The sequence below is a fragment of the Macaca fascicularis genome, chromosome 2 (genome assembly GCF_037993035.2).
Source record: "Macaca fascicularis isolate 582-1 chromosome 2, T2T-MFA8v1.1".
In the NCBI taxonomy this organism is placed as follows: Eukaryota; Metazoa; Chordata; class Mammalia; order Primates; family Cercopithecidae; genus Macaca; species Macaca fascicularis.
Window position 1 is genome coordinate 96159054 of NC_088376.1, and position 22512 is coordinate 96181565.

The window sequence follows — 22512 nt, forward strand, 5'->3', positions numbered from 1 at the left end:
TCACAGCCTGGACCAGGCATCAGTTGCCCCTACCTCCAAGTAGGTTGCACAGAGGTGGACTTAGCAAGGTTTATTTGGAAGGGCACAGAGTCCATCCCATCCCAGGTCCTGAGAGTGGACTGGAGGGAAAGGGGTGGATTTCAGTGAGCTTTCTTGCTGTGTTGGGTGCTCTTGGGGAAAGGCTGCAGGCCCAGCCAGAGCTGCAGCAGGATGACAGCATGGCATACATGCAGGGCAGCAGAGCTGCAGGATGTGGAGGGGTATGTGTTCCAGGAGAGCTCGATGAGCCCCAGCACCAACAACCTGGAGATGAGAAACAGGCTCCACGTTTTATCCAGTTTCAAGGCCTGCAGACCAGCAGCATGCCCTAGACATAAACCCCCAACAGGAACTCCCTATCCCTTCCCACTCCCCAGATTGTCCCAGCTGGTACCTGAGCAGGTGTGTGAGCCAGCGTGCAGGCGTGGCCCACAGGAGGTAGGGCAGTGTGTGGAAATACCAGACATAGAACTGGTAGTGGAGGGAGCGGCTGAAGCAGATGCCAATGAAGTTGGAGGTGAAGAGGGTAGAAACAATCTGTATGCGGCGGTCAAGGCCAAGGGCAGGAGTGTGTGAGTTGGGGGCTATCCCAAAACAGAGGGGCAATAGTTTTTAGGTCACATAGCCCCCCGGCTCTGCCATTCCTTGATGCATGCCTTTGGACAAGTTTATTAACCTCTCTGGATCTGCTCCTCAACCGAATATGGAATATGGAGAGTAATACCTAGGGCCATAAGGCCTTGTAGGTTTGAACCCCTAACGTACTGGCTGTGTGACCTTGGTAAGTTACTTAACCTCATGAAGTCTTATTTTTTCCATCTGTAAAGGAAAATAGTAAATGTAAGTGTACCTCCCTATCTCGGAGTCTCTTGTGAGCTTTAAATGTTAGAACATATGTGAATCTCTTATGATAGTACCAGGGAGAGGTACTTGTAAGAGTAGCTCGTATTTAGAATTAAGAATCAAATATACCTCAATATGTGAAGTGCTCAGCGCAGTGGTGCAGAATAGGACTTCTATGATTGGGGTCCCCTTTCCTCACCCAGGTCACCAGCTGTCAGGGGATACCTGACCAGGACTCTGTCAGCACCTAGAGAGGGCAAGACTTACCTTCCCACAATTTAAAGGATATGGTTAGGTGTAAGGGGCTGGGGTGGAACCTTCCTTTTGGAGGGATCCCTCAGGAGCGACAAGATACTTTCTCCTGTCCTGGGGAAAAGCCATTCAGACAGTTATCAAGCCCCTATTGTGAGTCAAACTCTAGACTCACCCCATGAGTTTAACTGACACTTCCCCCAAGCAGCCCCTAAGGCTTAGGCCCTTCACTCCTTCCCCCAACTCTGCCCACGGCACTACCACCTTTTCTCACCTGTGCCACCTGCAGAGGGCAAACAGCAGGAGCAGGGTGAGGTGGGCAGCCAACAGGGCCAGGTGGAAGGCTCGATGCAGGAAGAGAGCCTCCGGGAGGAAGCGCCAGTTCACTGTCCAGCGGAACAGAAACTGGCGGCCAAGGTCAAAGGAGCGGGACAGGTAGCCGATGGGGTTCTCCAGCAGGAAGGGCAGCCCCAGCACCACCTGAGGGTCGGTGTGATGTCAGCAGAGCTGCCAAGGCCCGTTCCCAATGACCAGCCTTCACGCTACTCATTGAGGGGTGTGGGACTGGGATGTAGGCCTCAGAGGTTCCCCAATTCACACCAGAAATAGCAGGAAAACCACGCCCCCTGCCCCCACCTCAGGCCAGTGCCTGGGGCCAAAGAAGCTCAGGAGGGAAGTCATAACAATGCTTTAAGGTGTGGATTCACCAAGTCATAAATGGGCAGAGCAAGGAAAGCTCTCAGAAGCCAGGCAGGGTGGCTCATGCCCGTAATCCCAGCACTTTGGGAGGCCAAGGCAGGAGGATTGCTTGAACCCAGGAATTTGAGACCAGCCTGGGCAACCCAGCAAGAACCCATCTCAAAACTTAAAATTACAGGCGGGCAGGTCACAAGGTCAGGAGATTGAGACCATCCTGGTGAACACAGTGAAACCCTGTCTCTACTGAAAATATAAAAAAATTAGCTGGGCACGGTGGCAGGCGCCTGTAGTCCCAGCTGCTAGGGAGGCTGAGGCAGGAGAATGGCGTGAACCCAGGAGGCGGCAGAGCTTGCAGTGAGCGGAGATGGCGCCACTGCACTCCAGCCTGGGCAACAGAGCAAGACTCCGTCTCAAAAAAAAAAAAAACAAAAAACAAAAAACAAAAAACTTAAAATTAAAAAAATAAAAAGGCTCTCAGAGACCATCAAATGTAATACCCTATTTTACAGCTATGGAAACTATAGCCTAGAGATAGTAGCTTCCTAGCTCAGGATCAACTCCAAAACCCTGTCTCTTGGCTTTGAGGGAGTCTCAAGGATAGATCCCCTCAATCAAGGCAAGTGGCTTCTCCTTGATTAGAAAGAGGAAGGGTGAGGTGGGGGTACCTGAAGGCCAGCACAGATGCCCAGCTTGGGGAGGGCCCCACGGAAGCCAAACTGCGTGAGGAGAAGAAACAGTAACCCAGGGGCGAAGAGGAGCACATTCATCTTCACAGAGACTGCCAGGCTGGGGTAAGCAGGGGAGAGGAAGGGTGGAGATCAGCTCCAGGGCCGTGCACACAACACCCAAAGACATACCTCCCACCATCACCACAGCAACCTCCTCCTGCCGCCACGCCAGCAAACTCCAGGATGGGACCTACACTCACAACTGTTGAAGGGAAGAGCCTGGAGTAGGCAGGGGCCAGATACATAGTCTCTATGCCTACTATATGCAAATAAGCATAAACTAAGTATTTAGAATGTGAAGGACTAATTCCAACAATGAATGCTGTCTGGGAGGAAGACAGGATGGAAAGAGGTCATGTGTGTATGTGGGGGGATGGCAGGGCAGAAACTTTCTATATATCCTGGACTGGCTTTGTAGAGCCCTGAGTGGCCCACGCTGTCTTGGCTACTCCTTTACTCCCTCTGCTGCAGGAAATTGGGAAGAGATGGAAATGCAGAAAATGAGAGAGGGGGCCAGAAGGAAGAGGTGTTGACCTGAAAAAGCAGCAGCCCCAGCTCCAGCGCTGGGCCAACAGGAAGTTGATACTGAGGAAGAGCAGCACCATAGCCACTGGGTCATTGAAGAGCCGCAGCACAAAGATGGAGTGGACACGGTAAGAGGCGCAGCACATGAAGAAAAAGACGAAGGGAGGTACCTAAAGGGTGAACACAGTAAGGAACAAGGTCAGCTCAGCAAGCCTGAGCCATCCCCACCACCCAGCCCTCCCAGGCTGGGGCCCTCTAGCCCCGGTAGCATGGATTCACCTTGCAGGTCTGGTGATAGATCAAGAAAACAAGCAGCAAGGTGGCCAGGTAGAGCACAGCAAAGATGTTCTGGGCCATGCGGATGTCAGTGCCTCGGCCAGTGGCATAGTACAGCCCCATAAAGATGTACACGAAACCAGCTGGGTACCTGGAAGATGAGAGAAAATGTGAGCCTGGGTCAGGCCACACAGACTAGTACCTAACCAGCCCCTCACATCCTCCCTGAACTTCCTGACCCCACTCACACAAGTGGTCCGGTGTCACCCTGCAGTTGGGTATAGTCATAGGTACCATTGATGACGCCTTCTACCTGGGCCATGTATGCCTTCCAGTCAATCTCTGTGTCTGGAAGAAGACAAGATGATCTGGTTACTTCTGAGTCTAGAACTTGTCTGCCACCCTCCCCATGCCTCCAGACCATCAAAACACAGACTTTCAGCCAATTCCCAGGGCTTCACTACCTCTTAATCTAACTCTTTATCTGACATTCTCTGGGTGAGCCCAGGCATCTCAAACTCAACATTTCTGTAAGTGAACTCGTGATCTTTCCTCCCACTCCAATCTACTCCCCTTCCTGGGTTCCACAGATGTCACCACTGACCTCTTAGCTACCAGGTCACGAACCTGAGTAATATCTTTGATACTCCCTCCTCTCTCATTTCCAACCCTTCATCACCAAGTTCTGCCTGCTCCTCACCATAAATATTTCTATCTCATCCTTCTCTGCTACTACATACTTGGAGCCTAAAGTAATCTCTAGCCCCAGTGATTATATAATAGCCTGCTAATTAGGCCCCTGACTTCTACTTTTACCCTACTACGATGTATTTTCCACCTTGTACACCAAAGAGTTCTTCCTGAAATACAAATCGTAACAGGCCTCTGCTTAAAACCTCTCAATGATTTCCCAAGACCCTTAAGATAAAGAAAACTCTGTATTATTCCCCTTTTTAGAAAGGGAGCTTAAGAATTAATTAGGTTAAGTGACTGGCTTAAGATAATTGAGCTAGGATGGTGGAGTTGGGATTGAAGCTTGCAGGGTCCTAGGTTCTTAATTATCATGCTGTCTTCTTAACAAAGCTTTCCAATTTCTTCATGATCTGGTCTCAATTTCTGCATTCCCATCTCTTACTACTCTCTTCACTTGATTTCTATACTCCAGCTCTAAAAAAATTATTTCAGTTCCTCAAAGGAACCAGGCTTTTTTTTTTTTTTTTTTTGAGACAGAGTCTTACTCTGTCACCCAGGCTGGAGTGCAGTGGCACGACCTCAGCTCACTGCAACCTTCGCCTCCTGGGTTCAAGTGATTCTCCTGCCTCGGTCTCTCAAGTAGCTGGGACTACAGGTGTGTGCCACCATGCCTGGGTAATTTTTAAGTTTTGTATTTTTAGTAGAGATGCAGTTTCACCATGTTGGCCAGGCTGGTTTTTGTTGTTGTTGTTGTTTGTTTTCTTTTGAGACAGAGTCTCGCTCAGCCACCCAGGATGGAGTGCAGTGGTGCGATCTCAGCTCACCACAACCACTATCTCCCCGGTTCAAGCAATTCTTCCGTCTCAGCCTCCCAAGTAGCTGGGATTACAGACACCTGCCATCATGCCCAGCTAATTTTTCTATTTTAGTAGACACAGGGTTTCACCATGTTGGCCAGGCTGGTCTTGAACTCCTGACCTCAGGTGATCCGCCCGCCTCGGGCTCCCAAAGTGCTTGGATTACAGGCGTAAACCACCGTGCCCAGCCAGGCTGGTCTTTTAACTCCTGGCCCCAAGTGATCCGCCCACCTCAGCCTCCCAAAGTGCTGGGATTACAGGCATGAGCCACCGTGCCCACTCTAACTAGAGAGTTTCTGTTTTGTTTTTTTTTTTTTTTTTGACACGGAGTCTCACTCTGTCACCCAGGCTGGAGTACAGTGGCACAATCTTGGCTCATTGCAATCTCCGCCTCCCAGGTTCAAGCGATTCTCCTGTCTCAGCCTCCCGAGTAGCTGGGATTACAGGCATGTGCCACCACCCCCGGCTAATTTTTATATTTTTAGTAGAGATGGAGTTTCACCATGTTGGCCAGGCTGGTCTCAAACTCCTGACCTCAGGAGATCACTCACCTAGGCCTACCAAAATGCTGGGATTACAGGCCTGCGCTCCCGCACCCGGCCTAACTGGATATTTTTAATAGAGGATCCTCTGCCCAGAGCACTCCTTCCCCTCACCTTTTCCTTCTTTCCTTAACTAGCTAGTTCCTACCTTCCTTCAAGGGTGGCTCTATGAAGCCTTTGCTGACTCCTTCAATCTGGTTTAAGTGACTTCCTATGCCCTTTATGGCATTCTGTCTTACTACCATGATGAATACGATGCATTATCATTGCCTGCTAACTTATTGTCCAGACCGGAGTTAGAAATGCATCTCTTATTCACCACTGTACCTCTCTCTGGTAATATAGTAAGCACTAAATAAATATTTAGTGCATATAATAAGCACTAAATAAATATTTGTTGAATTAAGAGTCTTTAGCAAGAAAGTCAAGTGCCTTAAGCCTAGAGTATAGTTTCAGCCTGGAAAAGAGTAGCCAATAGTGCCTAATGGACTCAAGTGGTCACAAAATGCCATCATTGAGAAGGGACGTTCAAAGATCACAGAACTGAATACATGGAAAAAGCTGAGATTCAGGAGGAGACCTGAGGTGTCCAAAGCCACAGAGAAAAGCAGCAACAGCAGCAATACAACAATTTTGGCTCAAATCTGACTTCTAAGCTAGTTCGCAGGCTGTAAGTTCAGTGCAGAAGGCCAATCTCTAGGGTATCCACCTCTGCCATGCGGGCAGATTAAGATCCGGTTTCTGTAGAGCAGGCTTGGAGCTCAGGTAAGGGATATGTATGGGTTTGCAATTGATGAGTGAGTGGATACAGAGTCTGGTTTTGAGTTCCAGGTCTGAGATCCAGTTTGGGTCGCGGGTTCAGGTCTCCCTCCCTCCCCTCCCCTCCCCTCCCCCTCGGCGCACTCACATGCCACCCTGTGAATGACCCAGAAGGTGATGCCCACCTCCGCCAGGCAGAGGCAGGCGGCCACCAGCAGCGTGTAGCGCGGCTCCCGCAGCAGCAGGCGCCGCTCTTGCCAGGCGCGCTGCAGCCATTGCTTGCAGAGTCCCGCTGCCTGGGCCGCGGAACCGGACCGTCCGCGTTTCCGCAGCCCAGCGGCCATCTTAACGGTGCACCGCTTGTGTGGGCCCACCACCCGCGGAAACCCGAACCTTCGACACTTAGGTTCCGCTTCCCGCGCCTGGCGTCCCACCAGGCTAAGCGCCGATCCGGGTAGCCAGTCTTCATTTACTCCACTAAAATGTAATTTTTCCTCTACATTTGTCTCCTCTGATGCACTCCACGCTCCATAGGAGCAGGAACAATGTCTTACTCCTCAGTTTATACCCAGCCCTAGGTACACAGGCGCTAATTTAGAACGAATGTCCAGAAAAGCAACATTCCTGCCTACCTCCGCTACAGTCCCTGAAGCCAACATTCTACTTCGCTTACGCTGGGAACATCTGTGTTCATGCTGTCTCTCCAGGAGGGCAAAGCCCCTGTTCGCGCCCCTCCTGCCTCTGCTTAGAGCCTTCCGGATGCTGAGAAAAATGAACCTTTCACTAATTTTCAGACTTCCTAATAAAAGTAATTCACATTGAAAATATGAGAGGACGCAGTGATGAGCCCACGTGAGTCTGACACCATGAATGCAGCTCTAGGAAATGAGTTGGCAATACAGCTGGAGGATTCAGGGTCTGGACGATGGTTTTCCCAGCCGGAGGATTGTTCAAAGAGCGCTTAGTAAAGGACGGAAGTTCCACGTGTTTGTGTTGAGCAACTGCAGGTGGTGGGCGGAGACACCAGGGCCCAGCCTTCTGCATCCTGCCGTCCGTATTGGCTGAAGGGCCGGCGGCTCTGGCAGTCCCCGCGGTTGAGAGCATGGCTTCTCCAGGGGCCGGTAGAGCGCCGCCGGAGTTACCGGAGCGGAACTGCGGGTACCGCGAAGTCCAGTACTGGGATCAGCGCTACCAAGGCGCAGCCGATTCTGCCCCCTACGATTGGTTCGGGGACTTCTCCTCCTTCCGTGCCCTCCTAGAGCCGGAGCTGCGGCCCGAGGACCGTATCCTTGTGTTAGGTGGGTAATCCCGGCGCGGCCCCGCCAGGTAGAGCTGGCAGGACCGGCGCCGCGCGGGCTTGGCCCGGTCCGCTTTCCTCCCGCCTGTCTACCCTCTTGGAGGACGCCTGAGTTGGGACGCGAGATCCAGCTCCTTCAGAGTCCCGGCTGTATTTAGTCAAGGCAAATAGAGTAAGAGATTGTCGGTCCCGGGGCCCTCGGGAGAAAGACACCCCCTCAGGGTTTGAACGTGGGGGGTACCCAAGAAGACCGTGTCCGGACCCTCGGGAGGCAGGCAGCCTTGGGGACCGAATTGCTCAGAGGACCTAGTTCAAGTCCTATCGCTAATTGACTTCTGTAACTTAGGACAAGTCATGAACCGGTTCTGAGCTTTAGATTCAGTTCTAGAAATGGGACTGCGAGTTCACATCGGAGGCGGCACGCGCAGGCACCTCGAGAATAATGCCCAGTGCTTTTCTTTTTACTCCTGGGCACTGGGAGCCAGAGTCATCTAGAGAGAGTCCTATCTGAAACTTGGTCCTATGCCTTAGAGAGTGAGAACAGCACCCTCTAAGGGTGGAGGGGAGATTGCCGCCCAGGGTGATGCGATTCCCCAAAGGGAAGACGTGCTGGAGGAAAGGTAGGGCTCTGGGGTGTTCGGCTGTCCTCTTGAGGTTCTCTCCTACTGTCAACCTTGGAGGCGCTAGTAAAGTTTGAATGAGCAACAGGTTTTCTTCCAATTGTCGTTTTTACTTTGCTCTTTGTAAAAGCCTTTTTGTATGTTTAAGTGACGTCTTTAATAAATAAAAGATATATGTAATATAGTACATATGTAAGGTATAAATAACAAATCTAATGTGTGTGTCTATTCCACTCAGTTTGAGAAATAGAACATTACTAGGGATAGAAAAAAAGTATAATTTAGTGGTTAAGAACTAGACTGGGCGCGGTGGCTCACGCCAGTAATCCCAACACTTTGGGAGGCCAAGGCGGGCGGATCACCTGAGGTCGGGAGTTCGAGATCAGTCTGACCAACATAGAGAAATGCCATCTCTACTAAAAATACAACAGATTAGTCGGGTGTGGTGGCACATGCCTGTAATCCCAGCTACTTGGGAGGCTAAGGCAGGAGAATCACTTGAACCCGGGAGGTGGAGGTTGTGGTGAACCAAGATCGTGCCATTGCACTCCAGCCTGGGCAAGAAGAGCAAAACTCCATCTCAAAAACAAAACAAAATAAAACAAAAAGAACCTGGACTGTGGGCTGGGCTCACGGTTCACGCTCGTAATCCCAGCACTTTGGGAGGCCAAGGTGGAAGGATCACTTGAGTGCAGGAGCTCAAGACCAGCCTGGGCAACATAGTGAGATCCCATCTCTACAAAAAATTTAGGTCAGAGTGGTGGCTTATGCTTGTAATCACAACACTTTGGGAGACCAAGGCGGGTGGATCATTTGAGGTCAGGAGTTCAAGATCAGCCTGGCCAACATGGTGAAACCCTGTCTCTACTAAAAATACAAAAATCAGCCAGGTGTGGTGGCACGTGCCTCTAATCCCAGGTACTTGGAAGGCTGAGGCAGGAGAATTGCTTGAGCCCAGGAGGTGAAGGTTGCGGTGAGCCAAGATTGCACCACTCCACTCCAGCCTGGGCAACAGAGTGAGACCCTGACTCAAAAAAAAAAAAAAAATTAAAAATTAGCTGGGTATGGTGGCCTGTGCCCATAGTCCCAGCTACTCAAGAGGCTGAGGCAGGAGGATCATTTGAGCCAGGAGATCCAGGCTGCAGTGAACTGTGATGGCTCCACTGGGCTTCAGCCTAGGTGACAGAATGAGACCCTGTCTCAAAACAAAGCAAAACAAAAAACAAACAAAAAACCATCTTGGACTCTAGAAGCAGTGAATGATGTTGGAATCTTGGCTCAGCTTTTACGGGCTGTGTAATCCTGGACAAAATACTTGAATTTCTGTGCTTCCATTTTCTCAACCTTAAAAACATAAGCATATTTATTAATTGGGCTTTAAGATGATTAAATGAGCATGAAGTATACCTAAAACAATGCCTGGCAAAATGAAAAGTATATTCAAGGTTCTCTGTGTGGTCCTCCTAAAACCCCTTCTCCCCACAAGTAAACACTTTCTTGAATCTGTGATTTTAAACCATTGCACTTATTTATCAATTTACCATAGATCTATGTTTTCTCAAGCTTTAGTGTGTATCAAAATTGCCTGGAGAGCTACATTGCACTGTGAGATTCTAATTCCAGGGATGGTCTAATGTGGGTCTCAGGAATCTGTATGTTCAACAAGCTTCACAGCAGATTCTTATGCTGGTGATTGGCAGAGTAACACTGCCTTAAAATCTACTTGATCGGTTTTTCACCAAACTGATGCTTTAAAAAAAATCTGCGCCGGGTGCGGTGGCTCAAGCCTGTAATCCCAGCACTTTGGGAGGCCGAGATGGGTGGATCACGAGGTCAGGAGATCGAGACCATCCTGGCTAACACGGTGAAACCCCGTCTCTACTGAAAATACAAAAAACTAGCCGGGCAAGGTGGCGGGCACCTGTAGTCCCAGCTACTCGGGAGGCTGAGGCAGGAGAATGGCATGAACCCGGGAGGCGGAGCTTGCAGTGAGCTGAGATCCGGCCACTGCACTCCAGCCTGGGTGACAGAGCGAGACTCCGTCTCAAAAAAAAAAAAAAAAAAAAAAAAAAAAAAATCTGCTTGACTGGGAACTGTCCTTTTCTGGATAGGAAGGGCAAAAAGTCTAAAAACCAAAAGGGGAATTTCTAGAATGGCCAAGATGTAAGAACAGGACCCACAACTTGGGGAATACTCTACATTACATTCCACCTCAACAAACTTAAGTTGAATGCCTGATAAGAGCCAGAGAACGTGCTGGGCCCTTTCTGACTTACTTAATCCTTATAACAATCCCTAAAGGCAAGTCAAAAGTATTAAGAGACTTACTCTAGGCTAGGGTCTGTAAACTTTTTTTTTTACTCTAGTCTGTAAACTTTTTTTGAAAATGGCCAAACAATAATTTAGGCTTTGCAGGCTACACAGTCTCTTTTACAATGACTCGGTTCTGCTGTTGTAGTGGAGAAGCAGCTACAGATAATACAAAAGTGAATGAAGGCCGGGCGGGATGGCTCATGCCTGTAATCCCACCACTTTGGGAGGCTGAGGCGGGCGAATCATCTGGGTCAGGAGTTCCAGAGCAGTCTGCCCACCACGGTGAAACCCCGTTTCTACTAAAAATATAAAAATCAGCTGGGTATGGTGGCAGGCACCCTTATTCCCAGCTACTGCGGAGGCTGAGGCAAGAGAATTGCTTGAACCAGGGAGTCGGAGGTTGCAGTGAGCGGAGATTGTGCCACTGCACTCCAGCCTGGGTGACAGATTGAAACTCCATCTCAAAAAAAAAAAAAAAAAAAAAAAAAAGTGAATGAGAATAGCCATGTATCAATATAACTTTACAAAAACAGGTGGCAAGCTGCATTTGGCAACCCCTGCCACTCACTGTCTTAGATTGAGTTCCCCAGAAGCAAATCCTGAGATGAGGATTCATGTCCAAGTTACTTGTTAGGAATGTGCTCCCAGGAGAATTGGTAAGAGCTAGAGGGAACAGGGAAAGGAAAGAAGCGAAGTTTCCCTGAAGGTTGTTTCAGGCTGAAGAGTCACAGATGTACACCATTAGAAGCAAACACACACCAAAACCTAGGGATATAAAAATTAAAATGGGTAAAAAGACTCCCAGAGCATCTAGTCAGAACACTGACAGTGTCCACTACTGTCATGCAGCAAGTAAGTGGTGAAGTAAGTGTGCTTTGTGACACCACACAGATGGGTGTAGGGAGGCACCTAGAACTCTTAAAACTGGTAAAATGACTACATTGTGAATTATAGCCTTATGGTTATATCGACATAGCTAACAATGGGATGTCACAACTGAAGGTGAGTGGGCCTCTTGAAAACTGGGAGGCAGTTGAACACAGTGGATTCAGAGCTCTGGCTCTGGAGCAATAGAGACCTGTGTCCAAATTCTGGCTCTTCCACTGACTATGTGACCTTGAGAAAGTTTCTTACCACTTGGAGAAAATGGGAATGGTAATAATAGTATCTTTTTTTTTTTTTTTTTTTTTTAGACAGAGTCTTGTTCTGTTGCCCAGACTGGAGTGCAGTGGTGCAATCTTGGCTTACTGCAACCTCCGCTCATGGGTTCAAGTGATTCTCCTGCCTCAGCCTCTCGAGTAGCTGGGATTACAGGTGCCCACCATCACGCCTGGCTAATTTTTGTATTTTTAGTAGATGGGGTTTCACCATGTTGGTCAGGCTGGTCTGCAACTTCTGACCTCAAGTGATCTGCCCACCTTGGCCTCCCAAAGTGGTGGGATTACAGGCATGAGCCACCGTGCCCAGCCAATAGTATCCTTTATATGGCTCTACTATGAAAGTAAACTGAAATAATTCTTATAAATGCTTAACATAGTACCTGGTGTTCAATGACTGTTAGCTATTATTATTTTTATTGAAAATGGGAATCAGAGAAGCAGTTTATCCAGGACTGTTCAGAGAACAGAGTACCCTGTGGGAGGACTCGTGTGTCTGGTCCCTATGGCTAAAATATCCTCATAGCAAATGAATATATATGAATGGCTGGCCCCACTTGGCTGTTATTGTGCTTTTCTGATTTGCTGTGCTTGCTTGACTTCATGCTCTGTAGGAATCTTCTTCTTGTTTTTTTAGAGACAGGGTATTGCTCTGTCCCCAGGCTGGAGTGCAGTGGTGTGATCTTGGCCCACTGCAGCCTCTTGAACTCCTATGCTTAAGGGATCCTTTGGAATCTTTTGATCATAATCAAAAATTAATTTGGAAGCGGCCAGGCATGGTGGCTCATGCCTGTAATCTCAGCACTTTGAGAGGCTGAGGCGGGCAGATCACAAGGTCAGGAGATGGAGACCATCCTGGCTAACACGGTGAAACCCCGTCTCTACTACAAAAAATACAAAAGAAATTAGCCAAGCACCTGTAGCCCCAGCTACCCAGGTAGCTGAGGCAGGAGAATAGCGTGAACCCGGGAGGCAGAGCTTGCAGTGAGCTGAGATCGGGCCACTGGACTCCATCCTGGGCGACAGAGTGAGACTCCGTCTTAAAAAAAAAAAAAAAAAATTAATTTGGAATCAATTTGACTTCCAATTTAGATTTCCTATAAAGAGAAAAGGGACTGGCCAGAGGATTCAACTCCAGTCTCCATGATGGCTATTTTTCTTGTTATAAGTTAGTAAATTGGCATTCTGGCTTATATTTCAGTCTCTTGGTGTTGAGTTAGGATCCACACAGCTCTGGGCCCTCATGTGATGTATTCTTGGATATGGATAAATTCTCCAAGGCTCTACTTCCCTCAGGCTCCACTTTGGAAGGCAGTGGCTTTCCCAAGCCCCTTCTTACTTGCTGGCCCCAAATCTCTGAGTCAACAGAATCAAAAGTCACTGCTTGTAAGCATGACTGCCCCAGTGGTCAGCTTTTGTTCCCCCTTCACCTTTGGTAAAGTTCTCTTGGAAGATGCCATCCTGTGCTAAGGAGAACAAAGGAAGGAAATCTGGATTTGTCCACAGTTTGGCAGAGCTCTACAGGTATATGAGGTCAGGTGTGGGGGTAATGAAGGGATTGTGGGTCAGCAAACCCAGTGGGATTTCAGCCTGGAACTAAGTCAGGTTCTGCCACCCTTACCCCCATCCCATGTGCTGTATCTACCAGGGCTTTTTGTGGCTTCAACTTTGGGAAGCACGTGTTGGTTTCTCCTAGGCAAGATAGTTTTCCTTGAGCCCCAGGGCTTGAAGAGGAACATGAGAAGGGGCAGCTGGGGAGCAGCCAGCTGCTTCTGGGTATGTTGTCCAGGTGCCAAACCCTGATAGATTAGGGCTATCCCAACTGCTGATCCTGTGATCCTCTTAGGGAGGCAAGTGGGGATTAAAGGAAACCTAATCCCAAGAGCTGAAGATCCCCAGCCTGGGGCTGCTCCCAGCTGGGACTGGCCATAGGAGGGCCTAGAAGAGGCCACTGGATCTTCTAAGGAAGTCATGCCCTTTGGACTATAGATCCACATCCACTCCTCTCACCTCTATCCCTTCTCCATCCTGACCCTACCCACTTTGGGACTGCTTTCCAGGCACTTCCCACCAGAGTGTTGGGAAGTTGTCAAGACTCCGTTTTTCAAGACTTTGCTTGGTTGTCACCTCCCTGGAAACTCTTGGCTGACTCACCTGAGGTGAGGTCCAGACCCTCCTGCGTACTCTCACAGCCTGTCCCTATTGAAACACTCATCATGTTTTGCAGCAACTGTCTGATTACACATTTGTTCCTCCTACTGGAGCAGGAGCTCCTTGAGGACAGGGACATTTATTCATTGGCAGAGCCTAATATGTAGTGCTCAATACATATGTTAAGAATTGCAGCCAGGTGTGGTGGCTCGTGCCTATAATTCCAGCACTTTGGGAGGCCGAGGCAGGTGGATCACCTGAGGTCAGGACCAGCCTGACCAGCGTGGTGAAACACTGTCTCTACTAAAAATACAAAATTAGCTGGGCGTGGTGGTGCGTGCCTGTAATCCCAGCGACTCAGGAGGTTGAGGCAGGAGAATTGCTTGAACCCGGGATGCAGAGAGCCAAGATTGCGCCACTGCGCTCCAGCCTGGGCAACAAGAATGAAACTCTCTCTCAAAAAACAAAACAAACCAAGCAAACAAACAACAAAAAAATATCGCAAGGAAGTGATTGGCTCCACTGTGTGTCCCCACCTAGTTTCCCCTTCACTTGTTAATTCTGTTTTGGAAAACAAAGTAGAATAACCCCTAACATGAAGCCTTCCCAGGGTTGATACCTTCTAAGGTTTTCTAAGAGGCTGGGGATTAGGATAATGCTAACTTATATCATTATTATGCTACCAATGATGTTGCGGTCCTAATGATACCAGTATTATCCCCATTTTGAATCTGAGGAAACTGAGGCTCAAAGAATTGAATGATTTGCTGTGGCTGTGTGACTAGGAATATCAGAACCTTAATCTCTGAACTCCTAACTTTAGAGCTCCTTCAGCTACTCTACAGCTCTTAGTTCTTTTCTTTTCTTTCTTTTTTTTTTTTTTGAGACGGAGTTTCGCTCTTGTCACCCAGGCTAGAGTGCAATGGCATGATTTTGGCTCACTGCAACCTCCGCCTCCTGGGTTCAAGCGATTCTCCTGCCTCAGCCTCCCGAGTAGCTGGGATTACAGGCATGTGCCACCAAGCCTGGCTAATTTTGTATTTTTAGTAGAGATGGGGTTTCTCCATGTTGGTCTTGAACTCCTGACCTCAGATGACCCGCCCTCCTCAGCCTCCCAAAGTGCTGGGATTATAGGCGTGAGCCACCACGCCCGGCCCCTAGTTCTTAGTTGTTAAGTTTAATGCATCACATCCTTCATATGGCCTAGGTATTATTATCTTCATTTTTCTGAATAGGATATCCAAGTTTTAGCCAGGCATGGTGGCACACACCTGTAATCCCAGCTCCTCGGAAGACTGAGGCAGGAGAATCACTTGAACCCGGGAGGTGGAGGTTGCAGTGAGCCGAGATTGTGCCTCTGTACTCCAGCCTGGGCGACATCTCAAAAAAAAAAAAAAAAAAAATCCATGTTTCTAGTATTTAAACAACTTGTTCCAGCCCACACAGCTAGGAGTGAGAGAGCCAGGGTTTGCACCCAGGCCTGTGTGATTCCAAGGCTTGTGCTTTTTCTGCACTCTACCACCTCCTCTCAGTACTGGAGGGTTTGGACTGAGAGAAAACGGGGCCAAGAGTGGATAGATATTCAGGGGGAGGTGAGAACCAAAACTAACGTAGCTCTTTTGCCACCCATCCCCTCCCACCCCAGGTTGTGGGAACAGTGCCCTGAGCTATGAGCTGTTCCTTGGAGGCTTCCCTGATGTGACCAGTGTGGACTACTCGTCAGTCGTGGTGGCTGCCATGCAGGCTCGCTATGTCCATGTGCCGCAGCTGCGCTGGGAGACCATGGATGTGCGGAAGCTGGACTTCCCCAGTGCTTCTTTTGATGTGGTGCTCGAGAAGGGCACACTGGATGCCCTGCTATCTGGGGAACAAGATCCCTGGACCGTGTCCTCTGAAGGTGTCCATACTGTGGACCAGGTGTTGAGTGAGGTGAGGGAGCAACGAGACAGGAAGGCAGATCAATAGGTGGGGCTGTGGGGTTGAGGTTTCATGGGACTGGAAGAAATCAGAAGCCAGAAGCATGTTTTGGAACAAGTAGTGGGTTGCCCTCAGGAGTGTGGCTCTCTGAAGGAAGGGAAGGGTTAAGCGGGGTCGAGATTATAGAGGTGACTGGAATAGCCAGGCTCACAAAGGCTGATGTGTGGCTACCAGGTTGCCATAGGGATGCGGTAGCCAGGTTCCTGATGGGTGACAGAGACTGCCAAGGTGAGCAGTTATAGGAAAGTGGTGCCCCTGTACCTGATATCACTCCTATACCCCTCCCTGAATAGAATATAGCCCTAATCCCAAGGAATGACTGGGGCAGAGAAAGTGGCTCACTCTTTGCCTGAGCTACAGATGAGGGGTGGTTCCTGAGGTTTGACTGGGAGGGCATCTGGAGCAGTACTGACCTTTGAGAACCTGAAGATCCACTTCTCACCAATGGCTTCTGTGTCTGCCTTGCAGGTGAGCCGCGTGCTGGTCCCTGGAGGCCGGTTCATCTCAATGACTTCTGCTGCCCCCCACTTTCGGACCAGACACTATGCCCAAGCCTGTTATGGCTGGTCCCTGAGGCATGCTACCTATGGCAGCGGTTTCCACTTCCATCTCTACCTCATGCACAAGGGCGGGGAGCTCAGTGTGGCCCAACTGGCTCTGGGGGCCCAAATCCTCTCACCCCCCAGACCACCCACCTCACCCTGCTTCCTTCAGGATTCAGATAATGAGGACTTCCTTAGTGCCATTCAGCTCTGAGGCCAGAGCATGGTCCACCCTTCCTGCCATTCTGCCCTGGGCTCCTCAGGTAGTTGGAATTCCTGACTCAGGACTTGGGGTTGGGTCCAAGGTGCTTACATCCCAGGGGCCTCATGCCTAAGATAGAGGGTGGGAGCGAACCCACATGAACCAATACAGCCCATCTCCAACTAGATCCCAGATTTCTTGCTTCTTTCTTGGGTTCCTCAGTTCTCTTCTGGGTTCCCCAACGTCCTCTGCCACCACACCAAGCCAGCAGTGATGCATCCCCTGGGGCAAAGCTCAGCATAACCCCTCTGCACACCAGCCAGCCTGGAGACCTTTGTCCCTGGGGCCTGTTACTGATCCTCATCTAGCCTTGATTTTTCCACAGGAGACTGCAGATTTTGAACCTAGATTGCTTTATGTTTCTCACCCCAGCTCCATCCCGAACACTGGTGACCAGTCCCACCTGGGTTGTATCTGTACCCAAGGAGGCCACATCATAATGATGTTCCCAGGCCAGGCTGGCCTGCCTGTCTTACTTGACAACCATCCCTCACCAGCAACATGCACCTGAGATTCCCAAGTACCTGCCCCTCCTCCCATTTTGGCCTGGCTCCTGAGACCTAAGCAGCGCCACACACACACAGGGAGGTCTGTGTTTATTCACACACTCCTGGTACAGTGAGGATGGAGGAGCATTTACAAAGGGCACCTCTGGGTTGAGAACATCTCCAGGGCCACAGATGTCATCCAGAGGTGCAGAGCAGTCCCCAGTTGGGTTCCCAGGGGCAAGACGCAGGGGTCCAAGGTAAAATCGGATCTGGGCCCTTGGAAGGTGATGATACCTTGGGGAGAAGGGGTCTGCCAGAGAGCCTTCTTGGGTCAGGCCTGGGCAGACTGGCCATGTGGTTGGTAACCGTGTTGGGGGGCTTGTCTCACCCCAGCCTCAACACCCATCCTATCTGCCAGGCGCAGAAGAGCGTGGCCGAGACTGAGGGGAGGGCAGGAACCATGAGCAGAGCCAGTAAACAAAGAGTCGGATATAAAAATACAAATGTGCTGAGGAAGTCCCTTAGAAAGAGGCTGAGGCTGGGGTCACGCCAGACAGGGGTGGGGGTGAGGAACGGCCCGGAGGACTGGGCTCAGGTGGGTAGAAAGCTCATGCAAGTACGCAGCCAAACATCCCTGGCCGCTTGCGGTCCGACACCGGCGGCCGCCCGGTCTGCAGACCAGACTGGCCGGAGGGGGGCGGGGCAGGGGAGCCGTGCGGGAGGGGGCGGGCAGGGGGCTGGGGGCCGCGGGTCTCCGTGTCCGTTCCGGTGTGCGGGGTGGGGCTGCGGCCCGAGGTTTTAAAGTGCATGAGCGCGGCGGCGGGTTCCGGGCGGGTCCGCGCCGCCGCTACCGCGGCCGCCGTGGTGCTGAAGCGGACAGCTCCGGAGTGCCTGGCGGCGGCGGCCGCACGGCCCTGCAGCCCCCGCCCGCGGGCGCCTGGGCCGGGGCGGGGGGCGCCGGCAGCCGCATCGCCGGCCCGCGCTCCTGGCCGCTGCGAGGCTGGGCCCGGAGCCCGCCGCCAGAGCCGGCACGTCTACACTCCGGACGGCGGCTTCTCCCCCATCCCCTTCAGCACGTCGTCTATCCGGTCATCCTCGATCACCACTGCGCAGGGAGAAAGCGCGTCAGCCGCGCGGCCTCGGGGGGCGGCGGCGAGAATAAGCCCCGCGTCCTAGCGTCCCGCGCAGCTACTGCCCGTGGCCCAGCGACGCCCCTCGGAACCCTGCGCTGCTGTGTCCTCCCCGTCCGAACTCTCCTGGAGACCCAACCCGTCGCCAAGCCTCGGTCCCACAGACCCCCTCCCCTCCCGATGGCGGAACGCCCCTCTTCCAAAGGCTCTAGCTATTCTGCCTCCCAGTGCAAGCCCTCCTGACACCTGAGCCTTCCTCCCTCTGAGTTGATCAGAAACCTCTTGCTCATGGAATCCCCCTCTTCAACCTGCACTTCAACAGATCCCCCTCCTCAAATGGGGCTCAAACCGAGTATCCAGCTGGTCCAGCCCTCTCCTCAACCTGAGACCTCTCGCCGCTGGAACCCCTCTTCCGATCCTGGCACCAACAGAGCTCCCCTCCCCATGCAAACAACCAAGACAAGCGGACCCCCGGCCTCCTCCCCTCTCTTGTTAGACGCCCCTCTCGACCCGAAGGTTCTTCGTATTGTCCACCGACTCAGTATTTGATCCCAAAGAATCAGCCCGTTACCCCGTGTTCCCACTTCCAAGCAGCCCCAAATGCCCCGACCGGCCCCTCCCCCTCGCCCGGGTGCCAGGGCTCTGCTTCCAGAGGTGGCGAGCATCGAATCCGGGGCACCGTGTTCCCGGGAGAAGGGAAGAGGGGGACACACACTGCAGCGGGGACCCCCCCTCCAGCCCGGGCCGGAGAGCGGCTGGTGCGCTGGTCTGCGGCAAGAGCTGCGGGCACTCGGCGGGGAACGGCAGCCGGGGGGCGCCCGGCGGAGGGTTTCTGGGTCAGGCGGCGACTCCGGGCCCGGGCCGCGTACCTCGCTTGGCTCGGCCGATCTGGCCCAGCTTGGGGGGTCGCTTGGCCTGGTTGCCCGCGAAGAAGGAGTTGGTGTCCTGCAGGCGGCAGCTGAAGGAGAGGTCGGAGCCCTCGGGGTCTGCGCCGAAGCGGCCCATCTTGTCTTCGCTGTAGGGCAGGATCTCGGACATGGCGGGCGCGGGGTGGGCGCGGGGCGGGAGTGGGACTGCGGCGGGGCGCGGGCGGCGGGCTTGCTGCCGGACCGGCCCTAGCTCAGCAGGGGAGCCGGCGGAAGGATGAAGTCATGCAGCATCCGGGGCTGAGGAGCCAAGCGGGGCCTCCTCCCCCGCGCCTCCGCCTCCCGGGCCGCTGGGCAGGCGGCGGCGGCGGCGGTGGCGGGGACCGGGCGGGGGCGGGGGCGGGGGCGGGGGGCGGGGGTGGCGGCGGCGGCGGCAAGAGCGGAATGACGATGAGCGCCCGACTGCGGCAGAGCACGGCGGGCGGGGCGCGGTAGAGGCGGGGCGGGCACTGGCCAGGGGAAAGAGGCGGGGCCGGGGGCAGGAGCGCGCCCAGCTACCCGGGGAGCCGAGGCAGCTGGAGTGGGAGGTTCCTGCACTGTGGCGGGGAATGACCGGCACGTGGGTCTTGGGGAATAGTACCAGCCAACCCGGCCAGGACCTCGCGGGGAGAGGCGGGACCGGAGGGGGGTGGGATCCAGCCTGGTACTGGAGGAGCTTGGGGGAGGGTCTGACCCCTAGGCTGGAAGAGGCGTGCAAGGGGAACTGGGAGCAGGGGGGCAAAAGCTGACCAGGCGCGTTGGGGCGGGAAGGCGGCTGCAGGGCTGGCAATGGAAAACGGGGAGCGGGAAACGCGTGGGGAGGAGACTCGGGTACAGGGTGACTGGGGAAGGCACGAACCCACAGCGCGGGAAGAGCTCGGGCCAGTGGATGGTGCCCTCGCCGCTGGCGCGCTCTTATACTAGTTGCTCTGCTGGTCTTAAGTAGATATTCAGGGTCTGTGCGTCTCTGACTGCCCGTCTGTGTCTCTTTCTCCACCTTTATATGTGTCAGTCCATCTCTAAGTGTCTGTATCTCGATCTCTGTGCCCCATATCTCTTTCGCTGTGTTATGGCCTTTGTCTATGCCTGTCCCTTAAGTGTCTTTACCTTTCTCTATCTATCTTCATTCTTGGCTCCTGTATCTATGTGCCACAGTATCTCTGTCTCCTGAATCTGGGTATTTCAGTCTCTCCTGGGAGGGGTCTATAGTAACTGGGCCGACGCAGCGCGCACCAGGGCAGACATCCCCAGCCCTAGCCCGGTGGCTGGCGCCGAAATGCGGACTCGAAGAGCCCGCCGCGCCCTGCGGCTCCCCCGGCTCTGGAGTGGTGCGCTCGCAGTGTAGGAGGAATGAATGGCGGCGTCGCGGGGGGCGCCCTGGCTGCTGGTGACGCGGGGAAGCTTGGAGCACCTGAGGACGCGGAGCGCGCCAGTGTGTGCCCTGAGGGAGTGCGGTAGAGATGGAGGGTGCCCCCCGCCCTCGTTGCTTGGGATCACGGGTGAGTTCTCGCCTCACCGACGCGAACATGCCCTCTTCTCCCCTTGCCTCCCGCCCCCACAACCCCCGCCCTGGCTGGCCGTCACCCGCGGCGTCACCTGCTTGCCAGCGCGCAGGAGCTCTGGCGCAATCACTGGCCTTGGGGAAGAGGGGGTGTCTCACATGCGGCGACAGTGACGGCAGCGCTGATAAGGGTAATAATCACTCTGTACGTTCATTCCACACTCCAGGCCGACGCGCTTTCCTTCCTTAATATGGCCAAATAACCAAATCACACAGCTGGTGAGGCTGCCTTGTAGTGGGTCTCCTTCCAACACTTCCTTGCCAGGTGTTAATACCAGGGACAGAGGGACAAAGGCAATGGTGGCTGCCCAGGGAACTGGATGGGGAGGCGTATGCCACAGGATGCCTTGATGCCAGCCTCACTTAAGGCCCCAGGCCTGGGGGCCCATCACTATGAAGCCCTCCTCTGCTCTGTCCTAGTCTCTGGGATGAGGGCCACAGCGGAGGTGGAGGCCCAGCCTGGAGTGAGAGGAGCCCTGAAACTGGAAGGACAATAAAGGTGGAAGATTGGGGTCACTGAAAGAGAATCCAGAAAATTCCACATCCACTGGAAGTTGTCCAGTAATGGGTTCCAATCCTGACTCCCACTTTCTCAGTGACCTTGAACTGAAGGACCCATAATCATGGTTTTAAAAAATTAATTCGTTTGTACTTAAAACATTTTAGGAGGCCAGGTGCAGTGGCTCACGCCTGTAATCCCAGCACTTTGGGAGGCTGAGGTGGGTGGATCACCTGAGGTCAGGAATTAGAGACCAGCCTGACCAACATGGCAAACTCCTTCTCTACTAAAAATAAAAAATTAAAAAAAAAAAAAGCCAGGTGTGGCACACACCTATAGTCCCAGCTACTTGGGAGGCTGAGGCACAAGAATCGCTTGACCTAGGGTAGCAAAGGTGGCAGTTAGTGGAGATTGGGCCATTGCACTCCAGCCTGGGTGACAGAGCGAGACTCCATCTCAATAAAAGAAAGAAAGAGAGAAAAAGAGAGAGAGAGAAAGGAAGAAAAAAATTGGGGGGAAAATTAAGAAAATCACATAACATCTTTTTTTTATTATTATTTATTTATTTTTTAGATGGAGTCTTGCTCCATTGCGCAGGCTGGAGTGCAATGGCATGATCTCGGCTCACCACAACCTCTACCTCCCAGGTTCAAGCGATTCTCCTGCCTCAGCCTCCCGAGTAGCTGGGACTACAGGCACACGCCACCATGCCCAGCTATTTTTTTTTTTTTTTTTGAGATGGAGTCTCACTATGTCACCAGGCTGGAGTACAGTGGCACGATCTCGGCTCACTGCAACCTCCACCTCCCGGGTTCAAGCGATTCTCCTGCCTCAACCTCCTGGGTAGCTGGGATTACAGGTGGTGTCACCACGCCCAGCTAATTTTTGTATTTTTAGTAGAGACAGTTTCACCATGTTGGCCAGGATGGTCTCGATCTCTTGACCTCGTGATCCACCTACCTTGGTCTCCCAAAGTGTTGGGATTACAGGTGTGAGCTACTGTGCCCTGCCAATCTTTGTAGTTTTAGTAGAGACAGTTTCACTATGTTGGCCAGGCTGGTCTCAAACTCCTGACCTCGTGATCCACCCGCCTCGGCCTCCCAAAGTGCTGGGATTATAGGCATGAGCCACTGCACCTGGCCTTATAACATCTCTTATATATATATCCTTCTAGTGTTTTCACCATGTGTCTGCATGATATGATATCTCTCTAAGCCCCATATTCTAGTCTGAAGCATGGGGGTGATAAAACCTACTTATTAAGGAAAGTTTTGCTGGGCACCATGGCTCACACCTATGAATTCTGCAACTCAGAAGACTGAGGCAGAAGGATCGCTTGAAGCCAGGAGTTGGAGATCAGGCTGGACAACATAACTAGGCCCCATCTCTAAGTAAAT

The 22512-nt window shown here is 52.3% G+C and overlaps 3 protein-coding genes across 12 annotated transcripts; 1 reads left to right on the plus strand and 2 right to left on the minus strand.

Annotated features, from left to right (window-relative positions):
• Positions 1 to 55: 55 nt before the first annotated feature.
• Positions 56 to 7172, minus strand: ALG3 (ALG3 alpha-1,3- mannosyltransferase). Of its 10 annotated transcripts, none has more exons than XM_065540296.1 (9): positions 6887 to 7172; positions 3611 to 3710; positions 3366 to 3513; positions 3096 to 3256; positions 2499 to 2619; positions 1409 to 1614; positions 1170 to 1248; positions 434 to 574; positions 56 to 303 (listed from the first exon to the last, which is right to left on the minus strand). In XM_065540296.1, exons 2-9 carry the CDS (start codon positions 3682 to 3684, stop codon positions 61 to 63), a joined length of 1173 nt encoding a protein of 390 aa, XP_065396368.1. In that variant the 5' UTR covers positions 3685 to 3710; positions 6887 to 7172; the 3' UTR covers positions 56 to 60. The 10 variants fall into 10 exon arrangements, with proteins under 10 accessions (XP_065396368.1, XP_065396367.1, XP_065396366.1 ...); XM_065540295.1 differs by having other exon boundaries at positions 6846 to 7172; XM_065540294.1 differs by lacking the exon at positions 6887 to 7172 and adding an exon at positions 6399 to 6579.
• A 100-nt stretch (positions 7173 to 7272) lies between these two features.
• Positions 7273 to 16659, plus strand: EEF1AKMT4 (EEF1A lysine methyltransferase 4). The gene is made up of 3 exons (XM_005546544.4): positions 7273 to 7511; positions 15397 to 15680; positions 16197 to 16659. The coding sequence occupies exons 1-3, from the start codon at positions 7316 to 7318 to the stop codon at positions 16482 to 16484; spliced, it is 768 nt and encodes a 255-aa protein (XP_005546601.1). The 5' UTR covers positions 7273 to 7315; the 3' UTR covers positions 16485 to 16659.
• A 452-nt stretch (positions 16660 to 17111) lies between these two features.
• Positions 17112 to 19411, minus strand: CAMK2N2 (calcium/calmodulin dependent protein kinase II inhibitor 2). The gene is made up of 2 exons (XM_005546545.5): positions 19020 to 19411; positions 17112 to 18125 (listed from the first exon to the last, which is right to left on the minus strand). Exons 1-2 carry the CDS (start codon positions 19186 to 19188, stop codon positions 18055 to 18057), a joined length of 240 nt encoding a protein of 79 aa, XP_005546602.1. The 5' UTR covers positions 19189 to 19411; the 3' UTR covers positions 17112 to 18054.
• Between the last annotated feature and the right edge of the window lie 3101 nt (positions 19412 to 22512).

What these genes read in the sequence shown, in the direction of transcription:
- EEF1AKMT4 (XM_005546544.4), top strand. Translation starts at nt 7,316, where the DNA reads ATGGCTTCTCCAGGGGCCGGTAGAGCGCCGCCGGAGTTACCGGAGCGG. An exon ending in GGACCGTATCCTTGTGTTAG is followed by an intron (nt 7,512 to 15,396) that starts GTGGGTAATCCC and finishes CTCCCACCCCAG; the next exon opens with GTTGTGGGAACAGTGCCCTG. An exon ending in TGGACCAGGTGTTGAGTGAG is followed by an intron (nt 15,681 to 16,196) that starts GTGAGGGAGCAA and finishes TCTGCCTTGCAG; the next exon opens with GTGAGCCGCGTGCTGGTCCC.
- CAMK2N2 (XM_005546545.5), bottom strand. Translation starts at nt 19,188, where the DNA reads ATGTCCGAGATCCTGCCCTACAGCGAAGACAAGATGGGCCGCTTCGGC. An exon ending in GATCGGCCGAGCCAAGCGAG is followed by an intron (nt 18,126 to 19,019) that starts GTACGCGGCCCG and finishes CTCCCTGCGCAG; the next exon opens with TGGTGATCGAGGATGACCGG.
- ALG3 (XM_065540292.1), bottom strand. Translation starts at nt 6,557, where the DNA reads ATGGCCGCTGGGCTGCGGAAACGCGGACGGTCCGGTTCCGCGGCCCAG. An exon ending in GCCCTCTGCAGGTGGCACAG is followed by an intron (nt 1,249 to 1,408) that starts GTGAGAAAAGGT and finishes GCTTTTCCCCAG; the next exon opens with GACAGGAGAAAGTATCTTGT. An exon ending in AGCCCCTTACACCTAACCAT is followed by an intron (nt 575 to 1,169) that starts ATCCTTTAAATT and finishes CCGCATACAGAT; the next exon opens with TGTTTCTACCCTCTTCACCT.